We start from the raw sequence: 7,209 nt of genomic DNA, 5'->3' as shown, positions 1-7,209 counted from the left end.
ATAAGCCACACAGAAAACCGGAAGTGGCGCTGTGGCTCAAGCGGTAGAGCGCTAGCCTTGAGCTGAAGAGCTGAGGGACAGTGTCCAGAGTTCAAACCGCGTGACCAAACAGTCTGGCTTTCCGCGTGTTGTGAATGAAGGCGTCACGCGGCCGCAGCCCGCATGCGCACTGCGGTGGCCCCTGCCGGGTGACGTCACAAAGGGCCCAGCCGGGCCGGGCGTCCTCAGCGACCAGAGGAGAAGGAAGCGGGCGGCCCTCGCGGTTTCTCCTCGCCTTTGCTGAGTATTCGCCGCATGCGCCATCATGCGACACTTCCGCGCTCGGCCTCGGGGCGGGCCTCGCTGCCCAGCCCTCGCCAGGCGGCTTTCGAGGGCAGGCCCTGAGCCTGCCGGCTGGCCGGGGCCTAGGACGGCCCAGCCCGACCTCAGGCTGCTGCTGTCTTCGGCGCGTCGCCGCCGGGCCCCGCAGCGGCGCGGCCCCGGGCCCGAGGCCGCAGACTGCACTCCGGGCAAAGGCCCTGCGGCGTCTCGGGAGGACTCCACCCCGAGAGCGGGGCCTGCGCTGCCAGGTGGACACTCGGGGGCGGGGACCGCCCGCAGGAGCGCGGGCACCCCGTCTTGTTGGCGGAGATCCTCGCTGCTCGTGTCTGCACCCAAGCCGCCTGCTCAGGCCGGGGAGCCGAAGACTCCAGCCCATCCGCATCGCCCTCACTGCCAGGACCCGGAAGCCTGGGGCCCAGAATGCCCCTACAGGAAGATCCGAATGCAGGGAGAGCCCACGGGACAGGCCAAAGAGCAGGGGGATCGCCCGAGCCTGGCAGACGACGCGCCAGACCCTCCTGTGAGGATCAGGAGAACCTTCGCTCTCCAGGGAAGCTGTTCTCGTCCCCAGCAGCGAGTTCTTCCCGAAGAGGACAGAGAGGCTTGTGCGCCTCCTACGAGCACCTCATGTCACGGCCGTGACATGCCCAGCTCGCAAAGCTCCGCCATGGACGGCGAGAGCCGCCTCCCCATCTGCTCAGACGCCCAGGAGCCAGGGAAGGAGGTGGAGGCTGACAAGCCCACAGCTAGTCCCCCAGCAAACCACGCTCCCCCAAAGACACCTGCTCGGACAGCCGCCAAGAGGAAAACATCCCTGACATCGGATCTTCCCCTGCCACTACCACTGCCCCGGCCTGTACCCTGGGGTCGAGGTGAGCTCCCCCCACCCGCAAAACTTCCTTGTATTGAAATGCAGAGAGACAGGGGCATTAGTGAGATCAGTCTGTCTCCTAAGAGAAAAAACTGTAAGGCAAAAGCCTTGGAGGGTAGACCAGAGGCAGTGACACATGGCAGTGCCACCGTGTCTGCCTCTTCTGTTTGCCCACCTGATGCGGGGACCGGTGTCCCCCGCTCCCTGCCTACTTGCACTGCAGACATTGCAGCTCTTCCCAGCACTGGGAATGCCACTGGGGCCCACAGCGTGAAAACAGACTCATCAAATCCTAAAGAGGGACTGACCCCTAAAATCCCCCGTGGCTGTTTATCTGCCCCTACTGACTCTGCTCCTCATAATACCCCTGCTGCTAATTTGGGGGTTCGAAAGGGTGAGAATGAACACCATCCTCTTGGATCAAAAGCTACAACCCCCTCTACTTCTGGCTTCCCCAAACCACCTCCCCCTGAATGTTTGCCTCTCTCTTCCCCTGTCCCTATGAGTGTGGATTCCCCTCTTCCCGTCTCTACCTACCCTCCCGTGGTCCCAAAATGTATGCCATGTTTGACCACTGAAACCACCACAGTTTTTGTCACACTTGCCCCCAGGGTATCTTCTCGTGTGGCCACTCGAATGGCTACACATGATGATATTGTTGACATGGATACAACACCACCTTCAGAGGCAGTAATTTTTACATCTCCTCTAGTTTCCAGCAACAACTCCTATCCATCTCCCCAGGCCCCCTGTAGCCGGCAGCAGGGGCACATTCTGAGTGGGCCAGTACCTACCATCCCACCTACACCCCACCCCTATCCATTCCCCCAGGTCCCCTACATCCTGTGCCAGGGGCATCTTCCAAATGGACCAGTCCCCACAAACCTCCCTCCACCCCAACCTTATCCTTTTCCTCCCATCCCGTGTAGCCTGGACCAGGGACAGCTGATGATGGGGCCAGTTCCCACTAACCCACCTCTGCCTATGGTCCCCTATCAACACTTTGTGCCTCAGAACTTCCCTTCGTCCACCAATGTCATCCCTAATGTGCCGCAGCACAGTGTGCCTATTCCCCTGTCTGCAGTTCCTTCTGTCCCTTCCAACATGGGCTCAGTCACTGTCCCTGTTTCTGGAGGCAATGCTTCCTCACCAGCTAAATCACCCACGGATGATGATAGTGCTATGGATACAACACCACCTTCACAGGCATCAATTTTTCAATCTCCTGTCTCAATGAACAACCATCCTGCATTGAACCAGATGCCTCCTGCTTCTAATAACCAGCCACATAGTGGCATAATTTCTACCATGCAAGGACCTGCTAATTCAAGTGTTCAGCCCCAACTTACGCAAGGACTAAACTACAATATTGGAAATCTTTCCAATATAAGAGCCATCCCTCAGCCCACATTGGGAGTCTCTAATGGACAATGTAACAATGGTTGTTTTCGGAGTGTCCCAGCACTCATAACACCAGCTAATGGCCTAACTGCTCCTCCAGTGCAACTACCCAGACATACCACCATGCAATCCATCACATCATCATCCTCTGCAGTGAACCCTACTGCTCTTCCAGTGCAACTACCCAGACATACTACCATGCAATCCATCACATCATCATCCTCTGCAGTGAACCCTGCAGTCATCACCCCACAAGCCTCTTCTACAAACTCTCAGAGTGCTGTGTACACTGCCACACCTACAACGGATAGCATGAAAATCCCCATGTTGACAGGTGGTGGTGACACGAATTCACCAATTCACCAGGCCCCCCCTGGCACAGCAGCTGTCATGGGCAATAGAGTTTCATCAAATCCAGGACACTCGCGGTTTGGCACATCCTCCAGCGGTTCACATTCGGATGCTAGAGATTCACATGTCAACCGCAGGCGTAGATTACAAATGTAGAGGCATCTGACTTTCCCACAGGACTCATTGGATTCCTTCTCTTCTCCTTACATGGACAAAACATGGCCTCATCTCTACACAGTGTGATGGACACATCAGGAGGTTCCACTGGACAGTATAAAAGGACTGTGTGTGACCCACCGGTGCCCCTGCCTGGCTTGTGGACCCTAACTTGAGCGATCAGCCAGTTTTCAGAAGCCATACAACTAGCAACAAGATAAATTTCTTTTTTCTATAGTTTATTTCAACATCCCTTATATTTCTCCAGTTAAATATAGAAAAACCCAAATGTTCATTTAAAAAGTAAAAGCTAAATGACTTTGATGTAATTGATTTGTCACTCTTCCTTTGGGGGATTATATCAGACATTAGCGCTTCCATACAAATGAAATGCATAGGTTTGAGTATGAGTCAGAATAGTGAAGCTTCCATATAATATAGAAGAGAAAGGAAATAGACATAGAATCAGAGCTATAAAGTGAATATAAAAGAGAATATTTAAAAAAAAGTTTGGATTCCTGAATTAGAGAGTTGCAAGGGAATTTGTTCCTTATACCTGTGAACATGCACATATATTCTTGCATGCTCCAGGAACTACCTTTTTTTGAGGGAGGAATTTGAACTCATGGAGACTCATGCTTGCTATGCTCAATTTGTTGGCTGGTGGTCTATCACTTGAGCCATGCTTCCAGTGTTCAGTAAAAAGCTCTACTTTTTACTTATTAATTAGAGTTGGAATATCTTTAACTGCCTCGCCTGGCTGTGAAGTATGATCCTTTGGATCCTGGCCTCTCAAATAGAGAGGATTACAAGCATGAGCCTCTTGTATCCAGCTTACAGGGATTTTTCAGTTACTCCCCATTGTCTTCACTTGTTTGGATGACATTAGTTTCAGATCTTAAAAAGACTCCGATGAACCGGGAGCTGGTGGCTCACGCCTGTAATCCTAGCTACTCAGGAGGCTGAGATCTGAGGATCGTGGTTCAAAGCCAGCCCGGGCAGGAAAGACTGTGAGACTCCTAGCTCCAATAAACCACCAGAAAACCGGAAGTGGCGCTGTAGCTCAAGTGGTAGAGCGCTCGCCTTGAGCTGAAGAGCTAAGGGATAGCGCCCAGGCCCAGAGTTCAAGCCCCATGACCGACCGAAAAAACAAAAACAAAAACAAAAAAACTCAGATGTTCCATTACCAGCACATGCACACAAAATATCGGATCCCAATTATCCCATCAGGAGTCTGTATCTGGAACCAAACCAGTGGATAGGCAACAATTAGGAAGGAAATCTTTGCAAATAGTTGGAGCAAATCCATCTCGTTAACTGCTATTAACACGGTTAAAATAGACACACTCCTTTGTAGCAGGCACAGTGATAGCAAAGAAAATGATACAAATTTTAAAGGAGGAGCAAATAATGCCAATATAATAATGCAGGTTTTAAAGATAAGTTGGGAAATAAGGAAACATGGCTGATTTAGGAGAGAGAGCTATTTAGGTTTCAAAATCAGTTTGGGGACAAGAGTGTATGTATGGCTGTATAGTTGTAAGAAAAATAGAAACATTTTGGCATTGAAAGAAAAAATGTTTTAACATATTGGGTGCTTACAAAATCTTTAGTGATTTCAGACACCTAAAGAGAAGGTTGTTACTGGGCTATGTCTTCCCCCTTGCTTTTGTGAGTAAAGGAGTTTGGAAAACATGGCATGCTCAGTAGTTCTCCTTCCTTTCCTCCACATTCCTTGAAGTACTTTGGTGGAATCCAATAAACCCCACTTTGCTGGCAGGTAGCTGTGAGCATCTGAGATACCTCAGGCTCCCAGGCCCTGTTATGTGAGGCTTGAGGCTGAGTTGCCTGCAGAAGACATCGCACAGTGACAGAATGCAAAGAGCTACATGGATTAGAAAATCTTGATTTTCTAGAACCATGTATACAGAGCAAAATCCATTGAAGGCCCAGAGGTGCAAGTAGGTTTTAAAATTCTGGAGGTTGAAGCTCAGAAGAGAGCCAGGCATGGTGGCTCAAGCCTTTAATACTAGCCATTTGGGAAGATGAGATTGAAGGATTCGGGTTCAAGGCCAGCGTGGGATTGTAAGTACAGAAGACTCCATCTTAACAATGGCTGGGTATGGTGGCGCATGCCTATTATCCCAAGTTACGGGGAAAGCACAATGTCTGGGCACAGTGGCATTTTCCAGTGACAAAAGGAAGCACAAATAGGAGGATCACAATCCAGTTCCGACATAAAGTGAGACCATATCTCAAAATTAACCAATTCAAACTAATAAGCTATTTAATAAAATAATGACCAGGAAGTAGAAACACTTGGAAGGTTGGGATGAGAAGGGAGTTAAATGAATGGAGGGAGAAAGGGAAATTTAAAAAATTTAGCTAGGCGCCAGTGGCTCATGCCTGTAATTCTAGCTACTCAGTAGGCTGAGATCTGAGGATCATGATTCAAAGCCAGCCTGGGCAGGAAAGTCTGTGAGACCCTTATCTCCAATAAACCACTAGAAAATCGGAAGTGGCTCAAGCGGTAGAGCGCTTGCCTTGAGCTGAAGAGCTGAGGGACAGCGCTCAAGCCCAGAGTTTAAGCCCCACGACCGGACCCCCCCCCCCAAAAAATTAAAAAATTTATAATTACTCCAAGAAGGTGCAGCAGGCATGATGTAAGTGGTACTTGTTCAGTAAGTGTGAGGTCTGAGTTGAATCTCCAATGCTAGAATTAAGAAAGAGAGAAAATCAGAGATGGAGACAGAGACAAAAACTGGAAACAAAAAGAAGCAGAAGCAGAAGAAAAAGAGAAAAGGAAATTAAAGGAAAGGAAGGAAAAGAAAACAGAAAACGGCCTTAAAAATGGGTTTAGGATAGATTAAACTTAAGGGTGTTTAGAATGAAAGGGAATCATTCAAAAATACCCATATTCCATGACAAATTTCTCCCAGAGCCTCATTTTCCCTTTTATTCTTCATTTTTTTCTAATATATTTTCATCATATTTGAATCCATAGTTGTAGCAGCAATGAATCTCTAAAATGGCTTGCAAAAGTACTTTTGGAGAAATTTTGGAAGGCCTGATTGAACCTCAGCATGATTCCACACTTGTTCTCTGTATTTCCTGTTGACCTATAGTTGAAATCACGTAGCCTAACCTAATGTACCTGCCCATGTCAGTTGCTCAGTCAACACAAACCCAGAGGCCTTCTCCCAGGAGCTGCAGAAGGGGGAGCAGTGGGGCTACACAGAAGGCAGACAGGCAGAGGGAGGGGACTAAGGCAAGTGACTGTTTTGCTTTAGTTTTTCACTGCCTTTGTCTAGTCTAGTAATTCTGAATATTAAAAACTAATATGCATAGAAACTTTGACTCTGTGTTGTTCCTCAGCAAGATATATCATGGAAACAAGAGAAGAGAGCAAAGGAGGAAGAGGAGGAAGGAACAGAGAGGCGAGTCAAAGAGGAAGAAGGAAAAGGAGGAGGAGAAAATGGAGGGTGAATGGAAGTAAGAAAGGGGAAGAAAAGAAGGAAGAAAAAAAGAGGGGGAGGAAGGAAGGAAAAAGTATCCCTTTTAAAAGCTGTAAGAAATAATGGAGCTTCAGATTTCATTGAATCCCTTCAATGAATACCATGAGACATGGCTAAAATAGACAGAAAATGTTGAACACATTTCAATATAAGAATTCTAGCCAGTTCTCTCTGATTAGCACAGTGATTTAGCTCAGCTAACATTTTGCTTTCTATGTGAAGAAAAATGAAAAAGTATTTTGTTTAACCACAGTGGGGACAAAGCTAGGGAGCAAAGAATAATTGATCACCTTTAAGTTTCTGAGACTCTCCAAAGACATTCCAAAAGCTGAAAACCTTCTCAGAAAGAAGCCAGTTTGGCATTGTGTCATAAGTGAAGCATTGTAAGGAGCACTTATTCTGTATACTGCAGCTATTTTGAATAAGGCAAAAGGATTCTGATAAAACATATTTTGCAGGGGCTGGGAAGGTGGCTCAGTGGTAGAGCGCTTGCCTTGCATGCATGAGGCCCTGGGTTTGATTCCTCAGCATCACATAAGCAAAAAGAAAAAAGCCAAAAGTGGCGCTGTGGCTCAAGTGGTAGAGTGCTAGCCT

General features: G+C 48.3%; 1 protein-coding gene across 1 annotated transcript; it reads left to right on the top strand.

Moving 5' to 3' along the window:
- The first annotated feature begins 304 nt into the window (after positions 1-304).
- Positions 305-3,100, top strand: LOC122113655 (nuclear pore-associated protein 1-like). Its single transcript, XM_042686715.1, has one exon. It carries the CDS (start codon positions 305-307, stop codon positions 3,098-3,100), a length of 2,796 nt encoding a protein of 931 aa, XP_042542649.1.
- Positions 3,101-7,209: the final 4,109 nt, after the last annotated feature.

This window comes from Dipodomys spectabilis, unplaced genomic scaffold (genome assembly GCF_019054845.1).
Source record: "Dipodomys spectabilis isolate Male_0828 unplaced genomic scaffold, ASM1905484v1 ptg000098l, whole genome shotgun sequence".
Taxonomy (NCBI): domain Eukaryota; kingdom Metazoa; phylum Chordata; class Mammalia; order Rodentia; family Heteromyidae; genus Dipodomys; species Dipodomys spectabilis.
Note: the sequence above shows the minus strand (reverse complement) of the source record. Positions and strands in the feature narration are given on the sequence as shown.